Source organism: Podarcis tiliguerta (assembly GCF_965153285.1).
Source record: "Podarcis tiliguerta genome assembly, chromosome: 1".
NCBI classification, from domain to species: Eukaryota; Metazoa; Chordata; class Lepidosauria; order Squamata; family Lacertidae; genus Podarcis; species Podarcis tiliguerta.
The window spans coordinates 21,861,978-21,889,910 of record NC_139534.1 but is presented as its reverse complement, the minus strand read 5'-3'; the positions used below and the strand labels follow the sequence as shown (position 1 = coordinate 21,889,910).

Genomic DNA, 27,933 nt, shown 5'->3' with positions numbered 1-27,933 from the left:
AACAGCAGAGCATTAAAACAGAACTAATGCCAGCAAAGGTTAAAACCATATTCAGATTATTAAAAGGCCTGAAGTGTTGTTTTTTTAATCTTCACCTGGTGCCAATAAAAAGGTAGGCACTGAGGAAGCCTCCATGGCTAGGGAGTTTCATGGTTTGCACCCACAAATTGAACCTATTTGGTCACTACCAATGAGCCTCTAAAGTGGGACTGAGGATCCAAAGGGGGGGGGGGGGCTCAGAAGAGTCTCTTAACATACAGGCAGATTCCTGCAAGCTCATTTATTATCTTAGCATCCAATTTTCTTAAACACCCAATTATACCACACTTTAAAGTTGAGAAAAATGTTTCCTCAGCCAGGTCAGGACATCTGAACACTTGGAATAACTGAGAAAAGATCAGCTTTTCCAGAAAAGAAGTTCCATAATGGCGAGAAACTGGCGGCTGAGCTTGTCACCCTACGTGTTGAAGCAAGCGTTACGCAACTGTGGGAATTTATTATCTGTTCAGATCAGTTTCCCACCAGCCTTTTCTTTCTGTCAACCACTTTGTCCTTGAATGTTGTCCCCCCCCCCATCCCATTTCTACGCTTCATTTCACCCTTCGAGGTTGTTAGACATTTCCACATGCTTAGTGCTTCGTATTAACTTTCCTCCACCATTCGTTCCCGGCTTGAATCTTCCCCGAGATGCGGAAATGCGTTTTGCTATTATCTCTTTTTTTAAAAAATGCCTTCGAGGATTTGTTTCTCTGACCTATTGCTGTTCCGAACAGACAAGGATCTTCTGGCGCGTTAGCACGTTGTAACTGGGCCCTGTGACAGAGAAAATGCTGACTTAACAAGCACTGGGTGAGGAAAATACGCACTATCCCTTTATTCTGAAGATTATGAAGACCCAAAATGTTTATTTTGTCTGCAGCTTCTCTGATGAGTGGCAGCTGTGTCTGCTTAGAGCATGGTGCTGATAACACAAAGGTCGCAGGTTCGATCCCCGTGAGGGACAGCTGCATATTTTTGCATTGTAGGGGGTTGGACTAGATGATCCTCAGGGCCCCTTCCAGCTCGATGATTCTATGATTCTACCTGTCACTTAACTTGATAGAGTAAGAGAAAAGACGAGAGGTAGTTTTAGGGTAGCACAACTGGTGAGATCGCACTGGGCGCCACACAGTAGGGGGGCACCAAAACAATGCCAAAGAACGGAGCGCGAGAGATGGGGGAACACCAAGTTTTAGTGTAGCACAGAGTGCCACTCAGTCTGCTACCGAAAAGACTATTGGAAACATAACAATTTCACTCTTTTATCAGCTTATCAGGTCTGAGTTACTTTGGACCAACACAGCAAAATACAGTGGTACCTCAGGTTACAGACGCTTCAGGTTACAGACTCTGTAAGCCTAGCTCTGTAATCCTCTGCATGGTGATATGTAACGCTTCAGGTTACATATGCTTCAGGTTACAGACTCTGCTAACCCAGAAATAGTACCTCGGGTTAAGAACTTTGCTTCAGGATGAGAACAGAAATCGTGCTCCGGCGGCACGGCAGCAGCTGGAGGCCCCATTAGCTAAAGTGGTACCTCCGGTTAAGAACAGTTTCAGGTTAAGAACGGACCTCCGGAACGAATTAAATACTTAACCTGAGGTACCACTGTATATGAATTAGTCCTGTGACTCTGCATAAATAAAGCAGGTTTAAAAGCAGGCATCGCACAATCATATTTTATTAAGTTTCAACATTTTGAGCACATACAATCAAAACACAATTACACCTTTTTTCTTTCTTTCTTTTTGACTTCCCAACCCTGTTTTCCATGGAGCTGCTGTTTCTCCCTTTCTGCTGCACCCTATCTTCTATCAATTAAAACATAACCACAATATTATAATCTAATTACTTCTGTTGCTCATAGCTCCAATCCTGCTCACAAGTTCATCATACGATAGTGTTTCTTTAAGTAATCCGAAAAAGGCACCCATTCTTCCATAAAACACTCATTGTTAGATTCTCTTAATCTTGCTGTTAAGTTTTGCCAGCTCTGCATAGTCCAATATCTTGCACAAAACAGGTTTCTACATACAAGTCAGCATTCTGTTCCATGGGGAGACAGGGAAAACAGCTTCCTGAAATTGAGTAAAGCTTTTCCAGCCTCCGGGCGGAAGACTGTATGTAATAGGGATGCCATATTTCAGAAAGTGAAAATCCAGACACAAAAGTTGTTGAGCTATTTCTAGAAGAAGAAGAAGAAGAAGAAGAAGAAGAAGAAGAAGAAGAAGAAGTAGTAGTAGTAGTAGTAGTTTTGGAGCTATTTTTAAGGAAATTCGCCAAAATCTAGATCCCAAGCACTTGGCATCACCATTCATGGCAGAGGCCATGCAAGATGGATGGACATATGCACTCAGATCATAGCTTGTGCTTATTGAATAAGCCAATGGAAGTAGATTTCCACCAATTGTTCTCCAACAGGCTGATTTGCATAGATTCTATTCTGTGGAAGTTTTGACAGTTGGGATTTCAACCACGAGCATAGCCAGGATTTTTGTTAGCAGGGGGCAGGTCTTTTGTTAGGGGGGGCAGAACAGATGCGATTGGTCAGTTAGCTAAGTAGTCCTATTGTTTTACTTGAAGGTGAGGCGCTGCCCCTACCTGCCCCCGCCTTGGCTATGCCCATGCTTTCAGCTGACTAGCGGTTGGGGGAAAAACAAGTTGCACTAGCAGTTGGCTGCGAGGGGCGGTCTGGTCAAATCTGTCAAGAAAAAGAGGGCATTTTGGAAGAAAACGTTCTAATTCCTCACAACTTGGAGAAGTTTCACTTGGCTAGTATTGGAAGGGGGCTAGACAGCAAATTGCGCCTTTGAGCAACATGGCAAGATCCTGTTGCCTCGATCTAGCTGGCATTTCTTCAGATTTGTTTCCGGGGATAACTGCTTTCTTGGGATTACTTGTGAATTGCTGGCAGATAATTTGGCAATTACTAAGGACATGCGAAGAAGTGACTGTGGTGACGACGTTGAAGTGACTCTTAAGAGGTATTGTTTTCATTTGTGTTAATCATTTCGTAATTTTCATAAGCCTAGCTCTGTAATCCTCTGTATGGTGATTTGAGAGGAAGCTCTGATGAACTCAGGGCAATTTACTTCTGAGTAAATATGCAGAGGCTCAGGCTGTACATGGAACAATGTTAGTTTTGGTTAACATGTGCTTTTTTTCTTAAAAAATGTTTAGGGGTACTCTCATTTTGACTCAAGAAAATCGCCGGGAAAGGAAATGAAGCCGCCATCGGAGGTGGTGGCAACGAAACTGACCAATCACCATGCTAGATTCCAACTCCTACTTCACACATTAAACGCTCGCTTCCGTCTGAGACTCAGGAAACACCATGACAGGAAATGAGGCCACCATCGGAGGTAGCAACAGAACTGACGATTCACTGTGCTAGAGAAAAAAACTATTAATTAATTTTTTAAAAAATTAGTTTCTTCTCCAATTAGGTTCACAAAATGTTTAGGGGTATGCGTACCCCTGCATCCCCTCAGAAAAAAGCACTGGTGTATACAGGCAATGGCCATTGCAAGCGTTATTCCTGCCCCCCTGTGTGTGTAGGCAGAGCATGCATAAGTGCGCCCTGTCCATTACACTCCTATTCTATCCTATTCCTGGTCCAAAAGGACCCACACATCAGTGATTTTGCATCAGTTTGATGCGCCTAGAATGGTTGCCACCTGTTAATAGGTCAGTTAGGTCTGTGGAAACATGTAACTGGGGGTGGATTAAAGCTCAGTGGTAGAGTACAGTGGTACCTCAGGTTAAGAACTTAATTCGTTCTGGAGGTCCGTTCTTAACCTGAAACTGTTCTTAACCTGAGGTACCACTTTAGCTAATGGGGCCTCCCGCTGCCGCCGCGCAATTTCTGTTCTCATCCTGAAGCAAAGTTCTTAACCCGAGGTACTATTTCTGGTTCAGCGGGGTCCGTAAACTGAAGCGTCTGTAACCAGAGGTCCCACTGTACATGTCTTGCATGGTTGCAAGCATCTTCAGTTAAAATTATCTCTAGTAGCAGACCAGGAAAAAGCTGGTGATCTTGAAGAGCTGTTACCAATCAGTAAGAAGATACAGTGTTACCTGGGGCTACATATGCTTCAGGTTACATACGCTTCAGGTTACAGACTCCGCTAATCCAGAAATAGTACCTCGGGTTAAGAACTTTGCTTCAGGATGAGAAAAGAAATCGTGCTCCGGCGGCACGGCAGTAGCTGGAGGCCCCATTAGCTAAAGTGGTGCTTTAGGTTAAGAACAGTTTCAGGTTAAGAACGGCCCTCCGGAACGAATTAAGTACCGGTATTTAACCCGAGGTACCACTGTAGTGCTGAGATGGATGGACCAATGATCCTGGAAAGCAGCTCACAGATGTTGCTCTGTGCAAGCTGAGCTAAACCAAGGTTTGGCTTAGGATGTCATCCAAACCAGAACTCATGGTTAAGCTTTCTGCTCACTAATCATGAGCTTGTAGCCAAGAACAAACCTTGGCTTAGCACAGTGCACTGCAGCAGTAAAAGAACTCCAGGGGAAACCAGAGCAACTATGTGCTTCTCTCCAGGGGCCTGCATGTTTGTGTGTTTCCAGTAAGTAAGTTTGGTTTACGCTGCTGTGCAAACTAGGCCTGTACGTGACATGGTAAGGCTATTGTGAGTATGCAGCAGTGGGACTATATGGTTCTTCAGCAAAACACTGATTCAGTTTAAATTTGAATTAAAAACAAAACAAAAAGGGGAGATCAAGGAAGAACTCAGGTGTGGACTGTCTTAATTTGGCTACAGATTAGAACAAGTTCACAGTATACTATACACTTATTTCTGCCCCTGTCACTCCATACAGCAAATTTTAGAGGAATGGGCCAAGGCTGATGTATTAGTAGTTATTGGTAAGCACTTTGCCCTACTAAGAGCATTGGCTCCTTTGCCCTGAAAGTGATAGCAGTTGTGTGGTGCAGTAGAGGAGGCAGAGGCCACACATCAGAAACGGGGCTGGATAAAGCAACAGGGCCTTATGTTCAACACCCATGGCTTAAATCTAATTAGTTCTCAAAGAAAATAAACGAGATGTAACCTAGGGAACTTCCTGTCATTCCAAATGACACAGTAACTTGTTTTCTTTCCATTTGTGCAGAATGTTTTAAATTGCTGATGTTGGCTAGAGAGTGACAACGAAGTGAGGTATTTGGTGCTTCGGCTGTCATTTCTACATGTCAAATGACCAGCACTTGGGCTTGTTATTTTCAGAACAGATTATTGTACGAAGCACATATGGGGAAAACAGTCTTCGTCTTCTGCTCCTGGTGTAGTTGAAATGGCAGTCGTAAAAAAAAAAAAAAAGTGACAAAAAGAAACCCATACTGGGATGGAACTGGTGTTTACTCAGCCAGGAAGAAACCAGGGCCACAAGCATCCCTAGTTATGGAGATTCATCATTATAGAAGATCTGTTTGGCAAGGTGCAATCCTGTACTGTAACATTCACTCAGGACTAAACTCAATTGAACTCAGCAGGTCTAACTTCCATGTAAACATGCACAGGACTTCATAGCCTTGGCTCCACCAGGATTGGCAACTGACCGACAATCCCCCAGGTGGTCACCTCACAAAGGTTTGCCTGACCTCTTAACACTTGTTGATTTGGCTGGGATTACAATGTCTAATTCACAACCCAGGAAGTGTGCTTACTTATCAGTGGGTTCACCACACCCCTTACTACTACGTCCTAATACACACTTGCCTGGCTTTTTCCACTGAGGAAATTAGCCCTGACAACCCCTAACCTTAATTAAATTATAGCACCTATAAATCTCTGACAATACGTAACTTCTAAAGATTTCAAAAAAGATAACTTTATGTTTCCCATACTTGGGAAACTTCAGCAGCGGTCTCATGCACACTTTTCTGGGAGCAAGCCCCAGTGAATTATTCCGCCTCCCAATGAAATCGAGAGTTGCACAAGGCTTAGCACGTTTACTTAGAAGCAAGTCCTATTGATTTCAATAGGGGTCATTTCCCCAGGGTTTAGGACAAGCTTTTGTGACCTCTGAGGTCCTCTTGCTGTACAGATGGGTTTTCCCAAACATGGGTCTCCAGCTGTTGTGGGACTACAACTCCCACCATCCCTAGCTAGCAGGACTAGTGGTCAGGGATGATGTGAACTGCAGTAAAAGAAGAAGAAGAAGAAGAAGAAGAAGAAGCTGGAGAGACCCAAGTTTGGGAACACCGGCTGATGCAGTTTCCATTCCAGGCAGGCAGGCAGGCAAAACCCCTGAGGAACCACGCGCAAGAGTCGGGAGGAGGTGGCACATCAGGAAGCAGCAGCAGATAAGCGATGAGAGTCTTTGAGCCACGTCCAGAGACTGGAATCTCCATCTCCTTTTGCGTCTTTCCAGGTCTGGCATCCCTGAACCCGGAAGTAAGAGGCGGCATCGGCGTCGCCACCTTTCCCTGCCCCCTCCCGTCCCCACCCCTCGCGAGACCCGCCCTTCCTTCCTTCCTCCTCGCGCAGGTATACTCAGGCAACCCAGTCCTTCAACACGCGCGCGCACGCACACCCTGCGTCCCTCCGCTTCCCCTGCGTGACCTTTGCCCTCGGGCCGAGTCCCCGCCCAATAGGGAAGCTGGCAGTCCCGCCTGTTCCGCCGGCTGGCTGAGTAGGGCGACAGGCAGCGTGTCGGCGCGCGCGAGGGGTCTTCTCGCGGTGGGGGAGAGCGCGAGCGAGAGTCCCAACCGTCCCTCCCTCCCCCCTCACAGGCAACGGTGAAGACGCTCAGCTGGGCCCGCGCGGCTTTCGTGAGGGAGGCGGGGTGGGGTGTCCGCGTTTCATTCTTCGCCGCGTGCCTCTCAGGCGGCGGACGAGGCGGCGGCTCGGAGGAGGAGGAGGCCCAGCTCGGCTTTTCCCGCCTCAGTTGTTGCGGCGGCAGCGGCTGCCACGCGGGCCGGGCCGGCTGGAAAGAGAGATAGGCCTCCTGCTGCCCGTCGGTGCGTTGCGTGGCTGGGAAGCGACCCTCTGAGGCTGCGTCGGGCTCCGCTTGCCCAGCGCCACCTGCCAGCCCGCTGTGGTTTGGGGGCCGTGGCTGGGGTGGGCTGGGCCGCATGCCTTACTGGTTGGGACGGGGTGCGGAGGAAAGCGAAGGTGCTTCCCTTGCCCGGTTCGTGAGGCGGCGGGGTGGCTTAAGGTAAATGGGCCGCTCGCTGTTTTCGGCCGCCCGAGGCCGTGAGGTAGGGCAGCCGGTAAGCCGAGCCCTTTCTCCGCGTGCGCGCAGGCGCGGTGCTAGCAGGGAAGCGGGCGGTGTTGGCTCGCTCGGCTCCGGGGTTTTTGCTGTAGGATCCTGCTCTCCTCGCGAGCCGCCAAGTTGTGCTTCTCGCCCGGCCGGTGCGCTGCTCCCTCCGCTCAGCCCTCCCGCCAGCTGGTTTGACTGCCCGGGGAAGCCTCTGCGGCTGCCACTCAGAGCCGAGCACGTCAGGTGGAGCCGTAGCGGGTGCTGAATTTCAATCCGTCCTTTGGGATCCGAGCCGGTTATTTTTAGCACGGCATTTCTTAGGGACTTTGCAGAAGCTGCAGCAGCAGCAGCCCAGTCCAGCTGGCTTGGGATTTGTGGTTGCACGAAGGGTGCCATGCGCAGCCCTGTTGTGCCTGGCTGGTGGCTGGCCCTTGGGCATCCCAGAGGACATTCTCGCCATGGCTCCCAAAAAGGTATTGGGCATGTTTTAGAAAGCTGACATGTTCACCTCGGTTTATGTATGGGAACGCATGTTGCCTTGGGAGTCCTGGAGGTAAGCAAGGGAGTTTGGGATTTAAGTGGCTTCTGTTTTTCATTTCAGATGCCCCCCAAAAAGGGAGGTGATGGACTCAAGCCACACCCAATCGTTGGAAGATTCGGGACAACCCTGAAAATTGGCATTGTTGGCTTGCCAAATGTTGGGTAGGTGATTCAAGGGGGATAAACTTTGCTTAGTCATCCTAAAGATAGTAGGCCCTCCTGAATAAATTAGTGTTATGCTGCAGTATGAACACTGTGAAATATTGGTTGAGATTAGCATTTATGCTTATAAGTTTTATGTTTTACTTAAATTAGATCATTTTTGAACAAAAGGTGTTTTGAGTTGCTGTTTGAAAAAAGATATATTTTACTGAACTGGGCTTAATGAATAGATTGATAGATAACTGATAAGAAATGAAATTATTTTAATGAATGGAAATACCTTTATAAATAATTGAATTTTCTCTACAAACATTTTAACCTTAATTATCCAACAGTTGATTTTTATTGTGATGTTATTTTGCCTGTAAATTATCTGGAAAGGAATAGTTATTTTTATTGGAAATATGTGTAAAAGAACACAAGTCTTTGTTTCATATAGGCACTTTCGTTAGACCAGCTTCCTTGGATTGTTTAAAGATGTGAGGAAGTTTAAACATTTACTATTAAAAGCAATGCTGCACTTAAAGCGCATTAGCTGACAGCTTCTAACCTATTTATGGCTGATACATGCAGAATAATAATAATAATAATAATAATAATTTATTTATACCTCCCCCCATCTGACTGTATGGATACAGCGGGTGGAGAGATGAAGGTAAAGAACCTTGTCAGATTGTCAACTTTCTTCCGTTTAGTTAGGTATTTAAACTCTACTTGATAAAGGTAATTATACTATGCAGAAAGAAGGGGCACAGTTTATATAGAAACAATCTTTCTTTTGGGGTCTGTCTCTTTCAGTATTTAGTTCCAACAGTGTACTAGATGTTCTGAAGAATTGGTGCTGTGGCCTCTCTCTAGAGCTTGTGAAGTCTGAGTCAAGAACTGACAGATAAATATTGGGGAATAGTAGTGGAGAGAGGTGTAGCAATAGTAATATAGGAATATATGTTGGTGTGGTTCACAAACAGAAAGGAGGCCTGTTTTGGAAATGGAGCAGTATAGCTGAAACTGGGAATAGTACTGGAAGGTGGAGACAGCGTTTAAAGTTGTTTGTAAATAGAATTATGATGGGTTAAGATGCAAGAGACACGGAGATACATGAGAATTTTGCCACTGATTTCTGTGATAAGAGATGCTGTCATGAGATATTGATGAAATAGTGGTCACAAATTGTATTGCGGATACATTATTGCACTTCAGGTCTTCAAATAAGTGCTTTGAGTTAGAAACCAATGTAACCTAAAACACACTCATCATTGGTCGAAGAAGTTTTTGCTGATCTGCCAGTTTTGTTCAGAGTAAATAGGCTGACTTTGCTTTTACCTAGGCTTCTGTCAGATTATGCCATAGATACCACAATGGTGCATTAGACCAAAATGTTGGAATTGTTTTAGCAAAAGCAACTTCTAATTTTTTAAAAAAAGTTTCAGCATGAATAACTGTTTCCCAGAAAGAAAGAAAACTTGGAAGAGGCCCTATAACTGGGAAGTTACAGTGGCAGATGGGCATTGTTTTCATGCTTGTGGGCTTCTCAGAAGCATGTGGTGGATTGCTGAGGGAAGCAGGATGCTGGACTAAATGGAGCTTCTGTATGATTGAATAGGGCGCTTAATGTGATAACCAAAGCCTGAACATGAGCTGTCCATATCTAGAAAGTCATTTCAGTGGGTAAGAAGTTGAAATGTTACTTTAAAGAATTGCTGAGCTACAGATAAAACAACTTTGGAGGGATTCCAGTGGAAACCTGGAAAGACTTAGATGTTTCCCTTGCTGTCTGTGCAAAAATAATGCAAAGGTATAGGAGGCATTAAAAGTATAAAAGAACACGGCGGTGCCCAGCGTCCAACACAAATGTACACTATATAATGTTGCACATATGGTATTATTGGGAAGCTGATCTCAAATATTGCAACATTTTCTTTTCTTAAAGGAAATCTACCTTTTTCAATGTATTAACCAAGAGTCAAGCTGCAGCAGAGAACTTTCCTTTCTGCACTATTGATCCAAATGAGAGCAGAGTACCTGTACCAGATGAAAGATTTGATTTCCTTTGCCAGTACCACAAGCCTCCAAGGTTAGTACCACACATGTTATCAGTTGGTTGTTTCTATGTAAAGAAATAAGCTTCTCAATAAGCAATATTTTCGCAAAATCCATTTTAAAGTATTTAAGTGTTTTGAAGTTGTGTTGTTTGGTTTTTTAAAAAAGGATTGCTTTTGAACAATAATCTAGTGAGAGGACCTCATAGTTTGAAAATAGGAATTCTTCAGGCAACTTGAAATAATCTTGCAAGCAAGTCAACATGCCTGAACTTTCTTATTAGCCTGCTTGTTCATACATGTGAAAGCCATTGTGGCACATGAACATCTGAAAAGAGGGGGGAAAGGATTGTGTTTCCATCTACAAAATTCTCCTTACCTGGATATTATTCGTATTTACCACATACAAGTGGCTGCTTAGATGTCTGCCTTTAAAGTAGATCACATAAAAAGCTTCACTATTGCCTATTTTCTCCATACCCCTATATCTAAGGCAGAGTGAACAGTGAACCAAGAAATTAAAACCACAAATTGTTCCTTTAGTTTTAAACACTAAAACTAAATTCTTTCCAACTTCTAATTGCATTTGCCCCTGATATTTGGAGCATCAATTCCCACTACTTTCCCACTGCTGTTATATGAGCTGATGGGCCTTCTGGGATCAAACAAACTTCTCTCCCATGGAACTAATTCTTGTAGAGTCCTCTGCTTGTGACCTATCTCCTTCTATCACCATTCTGTATAGTGTAGCATTATCTTCTGGGCTCTCTTTGGTGTTGACTGTAGAGAACTTAAGCCATTATTCTTAGGATGCTTTGCAGGGGGAAGTTCTTCTGCAGTTGGTGGGACTTGCTTCTGAGTAAACAGGCTTCACAATTGTGTTGTTTAAAAAAGCTATGTTGAGCTCCTGGCTCTTTTAATCTGATAGTCTGTTAAATCATTTTTGTTAGTAAGAAGTTAGTTTGTTGTATATTCCAAGCTTTAATGGAGTTAAGGCATGCTAACGTGAATATAATGTCTGTAAGGATTTAGTAAATATCCTATTTTTCCAAAGGACGTTCTTTTAGTTGAAGATCACTAGTAAAGAACAAGAAATTCCAGTTTTTATAATCATACATAGATAACTTTTTTTGGTGTCTAAACATTTTGATGTGTTTTCAGTTTTTGTTTTGGTTGTGGGTAAGAATGCATTCCAAAGTTTATACAAGAATATACAGTATGTGAAGTATGGTCTGATGTCTCCTTTGTGAACTAAGACTCTTTAACATAAGTGCGGGGAATGTCAGGCCTGGGAGTCAAATTTGGCTCTTCAATACTCTCTATCTGGCTCTTGGGATGCCTCACTGGCTCTGCTGTGTCTCTTCCTTGAGTGCTTGTGCTGTGCTGTGTATTTGAATTGTGACAATGTGTCTTTCTTGTCTGCATGATGTGATGTGTTTGGAAATTGTCTGCATGGTATGATGTGTTTGGAAATTATTTTTTTTTAATTTTTTTATTATTAAATTTTATTGAGTACAAAAAAGAAAAAATATACAAGTAACCAACTACAAAAAGCACATGTGTTTGGAAATTATTTGTTTTAGGTGTATGGCCCTAAAATATTAAACAAACAATAAAAAACCCAAATCTGATCTACTGTACAAAGACAAGAGTTCACCCCTCCTTTTTTGTGTCTCTGGTCCTGCCCACTGTTAAGGCATGATAGCTCAGTTGGTAGAGCATGAGACTCTTTAATCTCCGGGTTGTGGATTTGAGCCCCATATTGGGCAAAAGTTTCCTGCTTTCCAGGGTTGAACTACATGACCCTGGTGGTCCCTTTCAGTTCTACAGTTCTATGATTCTGTGAGGCACTGTGGCTCCTGCCTGAAAAACATTCCCCACCCTAATACTTAAGTCATGAGCTAAAGTTTCTGACTTTAAATAACCATTTAGGTATTACCTTGAAGATTTCATGATCATGCTATTAAGCCCAGGAGCTTAACATACTCAAAATGCCCCTTTCTTCAGGAGGATTTTTCTATCCTTTTTTTAAGTTGTCCCACCCTAAAGGCAAACTAAATCATAACTTATGATTTAAGTTAATACTTAGCAAAATGGCATTAGAAATATAATTCAGATTTTTATTAACCTGTAAGTACTTGGGTTATTGCTATTGTGTTGCAAAACATGTTAGATATAGTGCATAGTTTAGCTATATGTCAGCAATATTAAATATTTATATGAACTACTTATCTTGTACTTTTCTTTAGGAAATGAATGTTTGCCAAATAGAAGTCTGATTAAAATCAATTCTATATATAAAGTGCTGGTTTTAAGCTTTAAAGCAAGGGTTGCTAACCTGAGGCCATCCAGATCTTGTTGCCATGCTGACTAGGAGCTGTAGTCCAGTTACATCTGGAGGACCACAGGTTATGCACTCTTGTTTTAAAGCTTTAAATGGTGTGGAGCAAGGTTACCTGCAATAATTGGTTTTTCCCATATATACCTGTCAGGGGTTCAGGAGCAGAGTCACAGGAGAGGGAGGAAACGGAGAGCGAGGGGGAGGAGTCCGAAGGAAATGTCAGCTACGACAGTAGTCCGAGGTCTCTGAGTCTCTCCAGTGACTCGGAGGATTCACAGAAAGGGGCCCCCATAGTCAGGGCAAGGGGAGTGCCCAGGGGGACACCTCGGGAAGAAGGGGCCAGAGGGGACTCAGAGAGTAGCAGCTGGAAATCCGGACCAGCGTCCCCCCCAGAGGGCAGTAGGGGGGAGGAGTCCAAGGCATCGGGATCAGGGAGCGCGCAGGCAGAGGGAGAACGTGAGGCAGGAGTGGCCACACCCTCGTCAGGGAGCGAGGAAACGGTCATCAGGAAAGTTAAACGCGCGCGCGCGCCAAGTTCAAATGTACAGGAGGGCGGCAAGGTGGGCAGCCCGGGTAGGGAGCCAGGTCCTAAAGCCCGCCGAAGAGAGGGGGAGGAGTCAGAGGGGTCAACGTCTGCGTCAGAAGAGTCCAGGAGGGAAGAGACCCCGGGGGGTAGTAAGACCCAGAGGAAGAGAGAGAGAAGGAAGAGGTGGAGTAAGATTAGAGTCTTGAACTGGTGCACAGGGGGCGGAGACTCAGACAGAGCTTCGCCGGTCTAAAGTCCAGACGTAGAGCTGGGACGCTGAGACTTGGAAATGGAGACTATTCTTCAATAAAGACTTTGATACTGTACTACCGGCTAGCGTGGGTCCTTGGTGAGCTGGGACCCGGAGCCAGCTCTGACAATACCTATTTGAAGCTTAACATCTTCCTCAGAAACCCTTGTCTAAGTGCCACTACCATCCAAGATGAGGCAGGTAACCACCAGGGAGAGACCTCTTTGATAGTAGCCCAATTATGGAAAGTTTTCTCATACAGGTTTGCTTGATGGCACCTTTGTAGTCTTTTTGGAACTGGAGGAAGAGTTTAAAAACCACACACAACAACTTAACATATTATTATCTGATTATTTTATATTTAAAATCTTAATTGTGCTTTTAGTTTAAAAACATTTTAATGTATTATAAGTTCTTGTTTTGTAAGTTTTGTATTTGTTTTGTAAGTTGGCCAGGCGACTTACGTTAGGAAGCGGCTATTTAAGTTCCATTAGAATAAGATTTATCCTTGCTGGTGGAAGGCAGTAGGAAGTTTCAAAGACTGGGAAGGCCTTTTTAGGGTGGCTTGCATGAAAAGGATAATTCTAATATAATACAATCAAAGTTAAAAAATGATTAAAACATTTCAAAAGCCAGCACATACCCATCTAAAACAAAATATCAAGCAAACTATTAGTTTGAAACTAGCAATAATATAAAACCCTAAAATGATAGCACAAAGTAGCTCAGAATAAATAGGTTTTAAAAGCTTGTTCAGTAGCCAGCATTGAAGGGGCTAAACATACATACCTTGGGAGGAAGTTGTAATCTAGGAGTCATGTACTCCCTATAAGTGGCTTTTTAAAAATAAATGCCTTACCACCATCTCTTTAGGTCCATTGGAAAATCTCCCTCTTTTTGAGAGGCATTGACCACTTCCATTATTTTAGTTGCTGCTGCTGCTGCTGCTGCTAATAATAATAATAATCATTATTATTATTATTATTTATTTCTTATATCTTATTTGCCAGGAAGAACAAGGGTTGAACGTACCTGGAAGGGCAAGGGTTGAACTAGTGGCCAGAATTGTGGAAACCTTTTGGAAAATATATACCGTATTTTTCACTCTATAAGACACACTTTTTCCCCTTCAGAAATTAAGGGGAAATGTGTGTGTGTCTTATGGAGCGAATGCAGGCTCCTTGGCTTCAGCGATAGCAATGCAAAGCCTCCGAAGCGCAGAGGGAGAGCTCCGGAGGCTTCGCATTGCTTTCACTGAAGCTCCCGGAGTGCAGCGGGAACTCTTGCTGTGCTCCGGGGGCTTCAGGCAGCTATCCGCAAGCCTTCGGAGCGCAGCAGGAGTTGTCGTGCTCTGAAGGCTTGCGGATAGCCGCCTGAAGCCTACAGAGCTAGAGGGGTCGGTGCACACTGATCCCTCTTGCTCTCCAGGCTTCGCTTTGCTGGAGAGGCACTGCACAGTTTCCCCTCTCTGCGCAGCGGCCCTTCAGTGAAGTGGGAGGAGAAATGGAAGGGACTCTGTTTCTCCTGCCGCTTTGCTGAAGGGGCGCTGAGCAGAGAGGGGGAGAATTTTTTTTCCTGTTCTCCCCCTCCTATGGTCCGGTGCGTCCTATGGTCCGGTGCGTCCTATAGAGTGAAAAATACGGTATTTCTGAGCTTCGACATCAGTCATTTTTAGAATAGTGCCATAAAATTATCTATCATTAGAAATATAATTTAATGCATAATATAATGCAATAAACTGTTGAATTATCTTTATTCTAGTGAAAGTTATAGCCAAATGATATAAGTTATACACAGAAAACCATGATAAATGGTATCTCATAACTTCTCACCATTTCTGTTAGTACTTAGTGTGGAAACCTTTTGCTGCAGTTACAGCCCTACAACGGCATCCCATTGAGTGAACCAAAGATTTTAGTTCATCAGGTGTTATAACGTGTAACCAAGATTGTATGATTGCTTCTATCAATTGTGCTCCATTCCTTGCTTGCCTCTGACTGACAGGTTTCTTTAATCGGCTCTACAGATTTTCTTTTGGATTCAGGTCAGGGCTACTACATCGCTTTCTAGGTGACTAGTCAACTCTTTTCACTCTGTTTGTCATTGGTCAATTTTTAGTTAAAGAAATCCACTTCATGTTACATAAGGCAGTTGTGCTTTCTTTTTCTGATTATTGGACTATAACTTTTAATAGAATAAAGATAATTTGACAGAGTTTGTTGCATTATATTCTGCATTAATTTCTCCCCCTAATGATACACATTTTTTTCTGTATTATTTTATAGTATTATTATAAAAAAGATGGATGTTATGAGCCATCAGACCTTAGAAATGCAACTTTTTCTAAAGGTTTCCACAATTTTGGTCACTGGTGTGCATGTGGTAGGCCTCAATTCTTAAAGAGTCCACAACTTCAGGATCTGCAAATTGAAAAGTCTACAACAGCAAATATTGACGTTTCAAGGGGTGTATGTTTTCTTTATTACTAGTTTCAGTTCACTTAAAACTGCATGTAGGTGTTCAGAGTACAGGGTGGGTGGCTAATTTGTGGCCCTCCAGGTGTTTCTGGGCTCCAGTTTGGATCAGCCCCAGCCGGCATGGTCAGTAACCAGGGATGATGGAGGAAATAGATGGAGGATATATAGGACTATATGATGTATAGGGAAGTTTTTAATGGTTGGTGTTTTTCTGTGGTTTTGTATGTGCTGTAAGCAGCCCAGAGTGGCTGGGGAAACCCAGCCAGTTGGGTGGGGTATAAATAATAAAATTCTTATTAGTCCATCAACAACGGGAGGGTCACATGTTCCCCATCCCAGCATAGATTTTTCTGGGTGTGTGCTCTGAAGATACTTGCAGATATGTGGTAAAATTGAACTATGTTTCTAATTACAAAAATCTTAAATTATCTTTCAGCAAAATTCCAGCCTTTCTGAATGTAGTGGATATTGCTGGCCTTGTGAAAGGAGCCCATGCTGGACAGGGACTAGGAAATGCCTTTTTGTCACACATTAGCGCCTGTGATGGAATCTTTCATCTACTGCGTATGTAAACTTACTTTTGAAAAATGTTTATATTATTTAAGGATGTGGCTTGCCTAAGAACTGGGGCCTCAAAAGACAAGCTACTCAAGCCATATTAAATGTGAATCTGCTAAGATTAAGTCATGACAATATGATAACCTTGCTCCACCGTGGTATTCTGAGGAGAACACAGTAGAGGCTTCTGCTGAAGAAAGGGATGGGTGAAACGCATTTTTTGGCTGCTTTCCCCTTGAAGCCACCCTCTCCCTAACCATTTCCTATACTATTTTATAGGGTACCCAGTCCACCCAAGCAGATTTTAGGGGTTCAGGAGGATATAGGTAGAAGGAAGCATCAGCAAAAATACCGACCCTCTAGCAGCTGAAATGTCTTGTTAGTGGAGTTTCAGTGCTGGGAAATATGGACCCAATCTTGTGCTTCCCTTGTAATAGCTTTCCCAAATATACTTTGCATTTAGTCCATCATGAAGAATAATTTATTTCAGAGATGCTGAATTATATTTTTCATAACATTTCAAAATGCTGAGCAAGGTAACAGTATTTATTAAGGTATTCATCCCGTCTAATTACTGTGGGGCAAAATGTTTCTTCTGTCCCAGTGAAAATAACCATTTGAAGTTCAAAAGTCAAATCCATTTAGAATAAGTAGCAGGGGCACCAACTTGGGCCCCAGATTATGGGTGCCCAGCGTGCATGACGTGATGTCATGACACCGTGCGCCCTGCGTCCTCAGGACCTATCACTGGAAGTCAGATCCCGAGGTCTCACAAAGCCTCGGACGTGACTTGTGAGTACTTGGACCGCCAGAGCCCCCTAGAGATGCTGCCACTGATAAGTTGTATGTATTGGACTTCAGTTATATTTAAGATAATTTCCCACTGCTATGGATTGGTAGTAGTGTTTTATTTTTTTCTATTTTGGGAAAGCAGTGATTGCCAGAACATTTCTAGTGTAAATATATGCAGATTAAATTTGGTTTAGGTTAGAGGAAGTTGCCATTCCCCATGAGTGGCAAAAACATATTGGTGAATCAAATTTCATTAGGATAATTGTGGTTTGAATGCAATGAGGATCAGAGGCTAGTTCTACAGTAAGGTAAATCCGTAAATCAATCAATATTGATATTGATTATTGGAATTTGGTCTGCTGAGTCAGTTAATATTAAATTACTGAATAGTGCTAGACTGAGTATTCAGCAAATGATATATCCCATGGGAATAAAAGTTGATATTGTTCTGCTACACAAAGTAAACTTAACAACATACATAGCAAAAAATAATTTTCTTCAAGATCAATACACTGTAAAGCAATGGAAAGATAAAATTACTGTCAAGTCTACTCAGCTCTTGTAGTCCTACTTCAGACCTACTTTTAAACATTTATCTGCTGTTACAAGCAATGCTGAGGTGTAACTTCAGATATGAAATGGTGGTTACTTTATATCTTATTTTCTCCATGGGAGCCAATGAGACAATATTGGTCTCTTATCCTTTACAGTGGTACCTCTGGTTACAAACTCTTCTGGTTACAAACGCTTCAGGTTATGAGCTCCGCTAACCTGGAAGTAGCTGCTCCTGGTTGCGAACTTTGCCCCAGGATGCGAACGGAAATCGTGCACTGGAGGCCCCTTTAGCGAAAGCGCGCCTCAGGATAAGAACGGTTTCAGCTTAAGAACGGACCTCCGGAACAAATTAAGTTTGTAACCAGAGGTACCACTGTATTGCATTCTGGTTCTTCCATGAAGTCAGAATGAAGTAGGGGTGTGTGTGTGTGTGTGTGTATTTCTTTAAACACAACTGAGGGCAACTTGTTTAGTTTGTAAAGGTTTTTTATTTTTAAATAAACTCTGCTCAGTTTCAAGATACATCCAGGAATATGTTTGCACTTCCAACTTAAAAAAATACGTTTTGTAAGACTTGTTTGTTTTACCTCCTGTAAGCTGAGTTTTTGTATAATGTGGTTGGTAGATGGTGACAGCTTACCTAGATGTCTTCTTTGTGGTTAACACACTGTTGTAACAAATCACAATTAGTTGAATGCTACGTATACATTTTTGCTTGAACTTTTGGCAAGTTTTCTTACTTAAAATGTATATCAGTAGTGCAATTTGCCAACACATGCTGTTGGAACTCAGAAATTATTCTTTCATGAATGTGTCACAGCAAAAATAAGCAATGTACTCTGCATTAAAGGTGATTTGAAAATGCAAAGTGTTGTGAGAGAGATTGGTTGGTTTGACAGTCACTTCAGGAAAAAACTTCTACAATGACTAAAAGTTAGGGGTGTGCATTGGATTTTCAGTAATCCTGAAACTAAAGTGGGCCACTTCAGATGGATTTGGGGCTTATCCAAGCCAAAGAGGAATCTTTCTTAAGCTCTTTAAACTGAAGGGGGGATCTCCAAAGTGTTTTTGAAATTTCTGTGTTAAACTCTACAGACACAGTGTCTGCAAAACCTTGAAACTTTTCTCTCCCAAGCTTGTCATGCGAGGAAAACACTGTCAGGAAGCTCTTTTGTGTCTGACACATCTTGCTTCTTACCAGAGAAAACCATGATTTAACCAGGTCTCTCCAATAACATTGCTTTAGTGAAATAATGTAACATTTTTCTTGTCTGTTCTGTGGTATTTTGCTAGTTCTGCCTAGTGGTGCTTGGTTGGAAAATGCCAGAATATTCAAGTCCTCCCTTTGTGTAGCATGTCCAAAAATCCTCTCATGTCAAGCCAGCTTGGCATTTAGTTTTTGTGACTTTGGATGGCACTTCATCAGAACGTAAGCCCGAAGCTGTTCATTTTATGCATCAGAACTCCTTAGCCCTTACACCCAGCCTTCTTAAAATTTGCAGGTTATTTTCCCAGGAGCACATATTCATCAGAAAGTTGCTGCCCGCAGCAAAAAGGGCAGCAAATCCCTTTAAGTTCACCCATGCCAACAAAGTCAACTTTAAAGGTGCCTAGCACAAAAACTGCCACACACCAATTTGTAATTTGGCAGATTTCTTACTTAGGGACATCTCTGTCATGTATGCTATTTTATACAAGTTGCTCATAGAACAATAGGGGAGCGTAAGTGAATCCTTTTAAAAATCACTCCCCAACTGTAAAGGCTAGCCTTTCAGGAAAGCCACTGCAATTTTCCGTCTGAAATTTGGCAGGACTCAACCTCTCAGAAGGGACTAACAATCCTGCAAATTTAATCCAATTCTGCTCTCCTTGCCCCAAATCATAGACAGTTCCTTTAAAAAATAAATTCTAAAGGTGACCAGCCACCAAACCTCTGGACCTATTTGTCTGTAATTTTGCAGACTTTATTTAGTGGGGCAACTTTGCATGAAAATTTCATCCAGTTCTCTCGAAAGGGACTTGGATGTAGCATCTGCAGCATCTTCCTTTTTTTCAAACTCTGTATTCCCCAGGCACATTGTATTTTTATGTTCTCAAAGTAGAAATCATCCCTGCTGATAGATATTGCTGGAAGCTGCTTGCAGCAGAGGAGAGACGTATGATGATATCACTTAGCCACACTCCATTGCACCACCATTTTAGTGAACAAAGCAAGAGCCACATCTCATCCCCTCAGCATGTGTGGCTTTCCTTTGCCAATTATAGTAGTACTGTTTGTGCAGCTCTATTTACGCTGTGACACTTTAGCACATCTCTGAAAACTTGTAACTTTAGGTGTCACATGCATTTTGAGATGAATTTAAAATCTCAGAAGTGTCAACATATAATGCTTCGTTCAGGTAGGATATATTTTTATTCATTAATGCAGGGGTGTCTAATCTCTGGCCTGAGGCCTCTGAAACATATTTATCTTCCCTCCACCCCAAGAAAAAGAAGGCACAGTACTGGGGGCATGAAGAGAGGTGAATTTGGGTTCTGTGTGGTGCATGTGCAGGAGTGTGGGGTGCCCACATCTACGTTTAGCCATACTTACCCCTAGAAGGCTGGCCAAGAGTGAGCGCTATCTTAACGACTCTTGATTTAAGGACTGTAAATCTTCCACTCTACATACCTAGACACTGTTCTGAAGCTGTCATTATTAGTTAAAATCTTCTATCTCCTTTCTAGCTTCTGAAGGCTTAGACTTGGCTAATACCTTGCCTTCAAACAGCTTTTGATTGATGCAGTCCAATACCTATGCAGTAGATTACATAGATAACAATGGCAGGAACTGAAATGGATGCAGGGGGAATGCTGTACAAGCACTGGAACCTTTCAGTTTCGTCTCATGCCATCCATAAAGCTGCTCCTGAAGGTTGCAGAGCTTCTAGAATGAGATTTAATGTGGTATAATGGGATTTCTGGAAATGAAAATGAGCAACTCCTCCCCTCCTGTGTGCGTGTTTAAATAGTAGTGGCTGGTTCGGCCTCATGGGCAGGGCAAGCATTGCTCACCTGGCTTCCCATTGCTGGCAGGAGTGTCATATTAGCTTTGCTTTTGCTTCCACGCTGCATTAAAGTACTCCTTGCTGCGCCCCTCCTTTTCTTGCTCTTGGTAACTAGTAGCAGAGAGGAGGGGGTTTGTTGTGGTTGTTTCTGGTTGTTCACATCACTTTTAAGTTTAGCATGATGTCTCTGCATGGCCCATGTGTCTTAAATATTTCTGGCCAAGGAATGCTGCAACTTTTACATTACAGTGTAACACGTGATTTAGTTTTGCATCTTATGTGGTTCTGTTTGTTTGTTTGGGGGGGGGGAGGGAATGCTTGACTTGAAAGATTGTGCCACTATGAGGTTTTGAATCTATCATTGCAACAGGCTTGTTTTTGGTGAGTGATAGGTGAAAGGCTGAGGTTGGCCTGTTTTAATATTTTCCAGCTTGTCACGGTCTGAGTAACTTCACAAAATGTGAACTTGTATGCTGCTGTGTGATTTTAAATTGTGTACTCTGTTTTTAAAGTGGTTAAAACTGCTAGAATGTGTGACCTACAGCACATGGCCAGCGTACGAGCTTCATTGTTTCAGAGTTGGATTCTAGAGATTCTGAGGACAGATATCTACATAGTCCAGGCTTCCTCAAACTTGACCCTCCAGATATTTTGAGACTACAATTCCCATCATCCCTGACCACTGGTCCTGCTAGCTAGGGATCATGGGAGTTGTAGACCAAAAACACCTGGAGGACTGAGTTTGAGGAAGCCTGACATAGTCTGTGTTACAGAATTCCTTACCTTTCCCTTCTTTTTCCTGTCTGAATTTTCATCACATTTGCTATTCTAACAGTTCGTGCAAACAGCTTAGTGGGTACCCTGTGGATTTTGGCTAAAAGACAGAAGAAGGCATAAAGAGGACCAAACAACTTGGAGGGAAGTGTTTTGGGATGGGAGTGGTATCCTGAGCATGTATTTTCTCACAATTCAAAATAGGAGTTTATGTCTCATTTTGTGTTTGGTTTTCAGCAACATGAGATTAAAATGTTGTTCCTATATGATGGTTTCTCCTTTCATCAGCACTTTGGTGCTTAGATGTGGTAGTGATATGGGTTTTCAGGAAGAAATTGAATTTATTCTTCCCCTTCCCCTGTATAACCTTCTTATGCAAATCAGTAGTTTGCACCAGAATATTTTCAGTTTGCATTGGGAAAAAATTCTGACAAACAATCTACCCACCCAAACACCACAAGCATGAGCTGAAGTATTTGAAAGGGGGGGAGGGGGGAGGAATTAAAGCACATCTGATGTGCCTTTATGTATAATTTTTAATTTGAATATTTGTAAGAAAACAAAGACAATAGCATGTTCTTAACTTACATTGTTTAAAAGTGAGAGTTGGAATCCAAAGGTACACACTAATACCTTTCAACAACCCAAAGAACTGTTCATGATATGCTGACTTACATATTTGCTAGGCATAAACACTTGAAAAACATTAATACAACTTTGAAACTGTTGTGCTTGCCCAGTACTGTAGTTGCAGCTGGCATCTATTAATTGTTACCAATGAACTTAGGGAATTGAATATTTTCAGTGGAAAAAGAAGGCACGGGAAAATTTTCTGCTGTACATTCTTGAAAGTAACTTAAAATATTGCAGTTCTTTGTGAAGAGAAGACTTTATGCAGCTACACTCTTGTTTTACTTTAAAACGCAAGTGAAATTTATTTTTGAAGCTTTAAAAAAACAACTTGGAAGTGGCATTTAACAATAAAATATGCATACAGTTTGCACTTTAGTCATAAATCTTGTCAAACTGTGTGTACGGCACTATATTCTTGGTGTGAATTTGATGATATCACCCTGTTCTAGCCTAGCTTAGCCTAGCTTTTGGACCAAGATTGTTCTAAGCACCTCTGATCTTTTTACACAGCAGATAAATCATTAAAAGCCCATATGTCTGAAGGACAACCATCTCTGGCAATATAGTAGTGACAAGTGGTATACTATTTATAGATCGCATTTGCTAAGTTTACCAGCAGGGACTTATATATCTGACATTGTAGTCCAGAAACAAGAGAGCTGCCTGCTAAGCAACAATGACAGTTTTTCTTACTATTCCAAATAGTATATCAAGATAATATACTGTACCAAGATGGTTGAAGAGTAATGTGTTGCCTTGCAAAGCTTACTATACTTTTTGTGGCTTCTTTTGGAGTGAGTTTTAACTTCTTAATCCAAGCTCCTTGAAACTGAAACGATAGTGTGTAATTTAAACAACAATCTGGTGAAACAGACCCAAGAAAGACCAGGGGGAAGCTCATCATTCTGTTATCCACCAAGGATCCAAAATTTTTGGATAAAGGGTAGCATATAAATTTAATAAAAACAAAACATTAAAAATGCCCTGCTCTGTCAGGGTAGTGTGCATCCAACCCTGTTATAATTGAAAGTACAGGGGGCAACCATTTTGCTCGGGGGTTCCGTTCCTGGCCTCCACACACATTGGTGGAGCCAGCCAACCTCGCCCCACACAGTTCCATCTTCTGGGTCCAAAAAGACCTGCATGTCAGCGGCTGCACATCAATTGGACATGCACAAAAAGGTCACCCCACCTGTACTGTAAGGGAAGTACTAATTCTTCAAGAGTCCACATTTTCCCAAAGTCCCACTGAATCATAGTCTGGCTTTGCACGAACTGTGAACCAGGTCATTCTCTGCTTGCATTTCTTTTGCCAAAGTTTGTGTTCCTTTTTGTTCTCGTTTGGACCAGATTTTCATTTTCTGAAGGAAGCCTTCTTGCCTTAGCTTCTGACATTCAACTTGTTAAAAATGCTAGAAGTTTCATGACCTTGGTGTAGTGAGTATTCTGATCTGTGGTATTTGTTCTAGCTGAGCTTCTATTATTGTGGATTTTAATTATCATCCTAAGCATTCTGGGGAGATTTGAACCTCTTGACTTTCCTTTCAACTTCCCTTTTACCAATCCCCTCATTTTAAAGAAATTTTCTCTTTTGAAGTGAAATGTGACTGTACTAGGCTTTGTGAGCAATTACTCACTTATGTGTTAAATTTGAAAGCACTATGGTCACTGTTTCTAAACTGCCCACAGCGCTTGTATCTTGCACCAGGCCCTGGGCACCACTTAAGTCCAGGGTTGCCTCCCCTTTGGATCAACTCCATGACCAACTGTTCTTGAGCACAGTCATATAGGATATCTAGAAATTTTATCTTAGTTGTGACTGGAGCAAGCGTTTATCCTGTTTTTGTTTGGGCAGTTGAAGTCATCCATTACTACAGCGTTTCCTTCTTTGAGGCTTTTTTGAATTCATTATCTCAAGACCTGGGATGCGGGTGGCGCTGTGGGTTAAAGCCTCAGCGCCTAGGGCTTGCCGATCGAAAGGTCGGTGGTTCAAATCCCCGCGGCGGGGTGCGCTCCCGTTGCTCGGTCCCAGCGCCTGCCAACCTAGCAGTTCGAAAGCACTCCCGGGTGCAAGTAGATAAATAGGGACCGCTTACTAGTGGGAAGGTAAACGGCGTTTCCGTGTGCGGCTCTGGCGAGCCAGAGCAGCAATGTCACACTGGCCACGTGACCCGGAAGTGTCTCCGGACAGCGCTGGCCCCCGGCCTCTTGAGTGAGATTGGGCGCACAACCCTAGAGTCTGTCAAGACTGGCCCGTATGGGCAGGGGTACCTTTACCTTTACTATCTCAAGACCATTCTAGGCATCTTGGTCATAGGGATGGTAATACACCCTCTTTCCTAAGCTATTCTTGGGACCTGGTTTGCCACTCACATCTATTCTGTGGTGAAATCTACCCCTTTTGGGATTTTCAGCTCCTTGAACACTATGTCCTCTTTGATGGTGCAGAGTAGCATTGTCTCCATCATGCCATTCCCTGCCCTTCCTATGGACTTTGTACCCATAGATAATTGTGCCCTACTGATTCTCTCCTGGTTTTATTATAATGCATAGGAGAATACCTTCTACTAAAGTGCTCACTCACATTGAATAGTCATGATACCATCTGATTTATTTACTTTATTGCACTAGATTTTAGCTTCATACATTTTATATTTCAGCATTAGGTAGCTAATACTTGCATATTCCAACTCTAAGCTTGATTTTAAATGTCAGTGCTATTGTACTGGTTTCATTTAAATAATTTTGCTTTACTTTGTAAGTCTATCAAACTAACATGTTGAGTGTTTGGCTGTTGGAGACTTTATAGGTGATCTAATAAATCATTTTGTAAAAATGCTGCTCTGAATGGGTTAAAACAGTTCTTTTCAGTGTTTCTTTTTACAAGCCACCTGTTGCCTTCGATGCATAAGTGTATAAATTTGAACAAAGTGCTCATCACTTGTCAGCCATCAGTGGCAGCATAAAAATTACTTGTGGTGCTTGCTTTGCAAGAAGTTCTTTTGTGTTTGTGACACCAGCTTTGTTTTATACAATTAAAGTATTACACGCTAGAATAATCTAAATTGCAGCCACTAAACGGTGATGTAGTTCTTTTTTTTTCATAGAGCTGAATTTGTTTACTGATTATATGCAGCTATTGACTACTGCTTTAACATGACAGGTCCCTTGGAGAAGTGCTTTTCCCCCTGCTAGTACGGAAAGCTTTTCATGCTCATTAAAAAGTTCATTTATTTATGATTAGTCTTTTATTCCCTATATTTTTTTAAAATAGCAAACTAAGAGCATTTTTAAGTGATTTTGAGATCTATAATAAAATGAAGTAATTTATACTTCAAGGGGGATTGTATAATGTTTCACAACATGGTTAGCAGTTATAGTGTATAACATTAGAACTGTGCTAGTCCCTTAAGGGCAATTGGGCTCATGTACCAGGTGCAGCTCTATGCAAAGTGACTCGTGTCTGCTGTACCTCCAAACTTTGCAATTCTTTATATATATATATGTGTGTGTGTGTGTATGTATGTACACCTATCTATATTGAAAATCCTCCCATCCAAAACATGTAAAGAAAAACATTGTCTACAGCTTGGCTCTTGGAATCAAATGCATTTGCAACAACAAAGATAAATATCAAAAAAGGATTGTTGGACTTAAAGAGCACCTTCTACATATCCACATGTAATTGATTGCAACATCCACTGGGCTTCCATTGTGTCTAGAGAAAACCTCCTCCATCAAAATGAGGTGTCAGTAAACAAAGAATGTTTCCCATTTGTGGTAGCTTTCCATATATCTTCCATTGTCTGGCAATCAGAGAAAGATACCCCTGGTTAGCAAATTCTGAATGTCATGCTAAAGCTGTCAACAAGCCTCCTGTTAACAGCATTTTGCCAGCCTCCATCTAAATATATGCAGACTATCAGCGAGAGCTTTATTGAATCCACTTAACAACATTCCTGGATCTCATCTTTGTAACTCTAAATTCTGTATCACCTGTTTGCATCTCATGGAAACAGCTACTTTCAAAAGCACCAGGACAGGTAGGACATACTACATCAAGCAGAATATCACTTGCAGGTCCTGCAGTATAATCTCTATTGAGTGCAAAAAAAGGAAGTCATATTCAGTACATAGGTAAAACTACAACTGACCTATGCACCACAAATCTGCAATTTTGACAAAAAGTTGAGCAATCAGTTATTAAAACATTTCAGTTCTGAGAAACACAGACTGTCAGGCATATCAATAACTGCTATAAAGGTGCTAACAGATTCAACAATTTTGGTTAAGAGGGAGAACGTCAGACTGGGGCCATGTGGTGCCAATGTGTCCAGTGTGTACATGCAGGAAGATAATACTAGTATCACTTAGCATCAGCAAGTGAAGCCCTTTTGAGCATTCCATCTTCATCACAGCAGCTGATGAAGGTGGAAGCCAAAATGTTTTGCCACATAATTTTTAAAAATACATACAGCTTGGAAGAATCTTTTCTGACTTGCCAGAATAATCTGAAATTGAACTAGTTTCTCCAGAGAACATTTCTTTAGAAAGCGGAAATATAGAGGAAAACCCAAGATCAGCATTCAAAAATCCCCATTGTTCTAGGTGCATTTTGTGACAGGGAATTTCATTAGCGCGAGCAGTTTCTGAGCTCTGGGCACAGTACTGTGCCTAAGATTTCAGATTAAAACTGCAGAGTGGAAGGAAGGGAGGACCTTTTCTGCCTCCGAATTCCAGCTACTCTCTGAAGACTGGAGAAGATACCCTCTTAATAATATTATTGGGGTGGGGAGGGAAGGACTAGACCATGTGAAAAATGAACACAATATTTTAGCTGCAGTTCATTCATTTTTAGCTTTGAATTCTTGTTATAAAAAAGTGCGCCTAGACAGTCCATTGTTGCGCCCATAACCTAGGTTTAAGGTGCCATTTAGCTCCTAGCTTTCATATCTCAGTTTCTAACACTGCCCAAGAGTGTCTCAAGTGAAAACATTCAACAGTGGAGAAGGAATGTAACTCAGTGGTAGACATCTGCCTTGCATATCAAGGTCTGAGGCTTCATCCTCACCATCTCCAAGTACAGCTAGGAGACACCCCTATCTGAAACCTTGGAGATCTGCTACCAGTTAGTGTAGACCGTACTGAGCTCAATGGAGCAATGGTCTAACTCAGCATAAGGTGGATTCCTATGTTCTTATGTCCCCAAGCATGAAATCAAATGATCGGAATCTTCTACAAGTTTGTTCTGGTGTCTTTTTAATGAAATACAGTCAAATAAGAAGCTAAGAACAATTTTTGTGTGTGGAGAAAGTGGAGAATCTAGACCAGTTTTCCCCAATTTGATGCCCTCCAGAAGTTTTGGAGTACAGCTCCCATCATCCCTGATCATTGGCAGTGCTAGCTGGAGCTGATGGGAGCTGAAGTCCACAGCATTTGGAAGACACCAAGTTGAGGAAGGCTGACTTTGGCTAAAAGCAAGCCTCCAGCAGGCCTAAACAGTTGCCCTATACGACCATAAGATTTTGAGGCTTTATATGTGAGTCCTGTGAATCATTGCAGGTTGCAGAAGGTGCTTGTGTGAGTAAGTATTTGTGTATTTCGGAATCCAAAGCTCTACAAAACAAGGTTGGTTCTGTCCTCCCCCAATGTGGGGAATATAACATATATCACTTCAGCTGCTAACACATGTCCATCTTGCAGGCCAATCTTCTGTGTGGGGGATTCTGTAGCATGCTTGGAAGTTACCAACTTATTGTTTCTAGATTTGCTTTATGGCATAGGCATATCCAGCAGGTTTCTTGGTAGTGGAAGTAGGAAGTAGGTATTCTTGCTTTCTTGGTTGTGGAAGTAGGAAAGCGCCCTCTGGCATTGATGTTTTTCATCTGCCCCATACTTTGCTGGAGATGATCAGTAATAATGGTCAGCAACAGTGTGTAGGAACAGAATTGCCAAGATGCTACAAAACTCCAAACAGCAGAAATTGA

General features: G+C 42.3%; 1 protein-coding gene across 7 annotated transcripts in view; it reads left to right on the top strand.

Moving 5' to 3' along the window:
* Window positions 1-3,225: 3,225 nt before the first annotated feature.
* Window positions 3,226-27,933, top strand: part of OLA1 (Obg like ATPase 1) — a 92,658-nt gene continuing 67,950 nt past the window's right edge. Inside the window, exons 1-5 of one of the 7 annotated variants that reach the window (XM_083411985.1) lie at window positions 3,226-3,402; window positions 6,277-6,421; window positions 7,854-7,954; window positions 9,885-10,028; window positions 16,024-16,151. In XM_083411985.1, the coding sequence (XP_083268111.1) occupies window positions 7,854-7,954; window positions 9,885-10,028; window positions 16,024-16,151 (373 nt within the window). In that variant the 5' untranslated portion in view covers window positions 3,226-3,402; window positions 6,277-6,421. Of the gene's footprint in view, window positions 3,403-6,276; window positions 6,422-6,512; window positions 7,208-7,569; window positions 7,726-7,853; window positions 7,955-9,884; window positions 10,029-16,023; window positions 16,152-27,933 lie in introns of those variants that run through there. The other 6 variants (XM_083411983.1, XM_083411982.1, XM_083411984.1 and 3 more) reach the window with 6 other exon arrangements.